At 40.2% G+C, this 748-nt stretch overlaps 1 protein-coding gene across 1 annotated transcript in view; it reads left to right on the forward strand.

Annotated features, from left to right (window-relative positions):
* Window positions 1-237: 237 nt before the first annotated feature.
* Window positions 238-748, forward strand: part of LOC101500702 (glyoxylate/hydroxypyruvate reductase HPR3-like) — a 13,687-nt gene continuing 13,176 nt past the window's right edge. Inside the window, exon 1 of the mRNA XM_073370706.1 lies at window positions 238-742. Coding sequence (XP_073226807.1) covers window positions 353-742 — 390 coding nt within the window. The 5' untranslated portion in view covers window positions 238-352. The remainder of the gene's footprint in view (window positions 743-748) is intronic.

A 748-nucleotide genomic window follows, 5' to 3' on the forward strand; every position in this document is an offset into this window, starting at 1 on the left:
GTTTAATGATTCCTAAGTTGCGGGTTAGATCTATACAAACCGTCATTAGAAATACACTAATATAAAATTGTAATTACTTTTTTACCCCCTCAATTATTTTTCATTTGCGCTTTCTCTAAATGTATGGTCAATTTTATCGTACTTTTCAGATTTCGTTCTGAGTAGTGGTCCGTGTCCGTACTAAAAAAATGGACACCACAGTTTAAAGGTAAGTGTCCATTGAACATCGTCAAAAAAATGCAAAGTATGATAATAATGTTATAAACACAAGTACACTACAATTATAACACAAAGTAGTAATATCATAAGTATATATGCATGATCTTCATTATCCTTTCTAATTCAATCTCAAATGGAAGATCAAAACAACAAATTCCCAAAGAATAATCTCCCAAAAGTATTTCTTCATGGTTCTCCAAAATTCACCTCAATCCTCCAACCACATCATTCTCACAACTTCCATATCATAAATCCTTCATCCTCTACTCATCTTCACCAATTCTTATCCACCAATCCTCACCACGCCACCGACATTGCCGCCATTGTCTGTACAAGTCTCTACCCCGTCAAAGCAGATGTACTCCGACTCCTTCCTTCCCTCCGTCTCGTCATCACCCCAAGCGCCGGAACCAATCACATTGACCTCTCCGAGTGCCGCAGTCGGGGAATTCAGGTCGCCGGTGCCGGGAACCTGTTCTCCGAAGATGTCGCTGACATGGCTGTGGCTTTGTTGATGGACGTCAGCAGG

This window comes from Cicer arietinum, chromosome 7 (assembly GCF_000331145.2).
Source record: "Cicer arietinum cultivar CDC Frontier isolate Library 1 chromosome 7, Cicar.CDCFrontier_v2.0, whole genome shotgun sequence".
NCBI classification, from domain to species: domain Eukaryota; kingdom Viridiplantae; phylum Streptophyta; class Magnoliopsida; order Fabales; family Fabaceae; genus Cicer; species Cicer arietinum.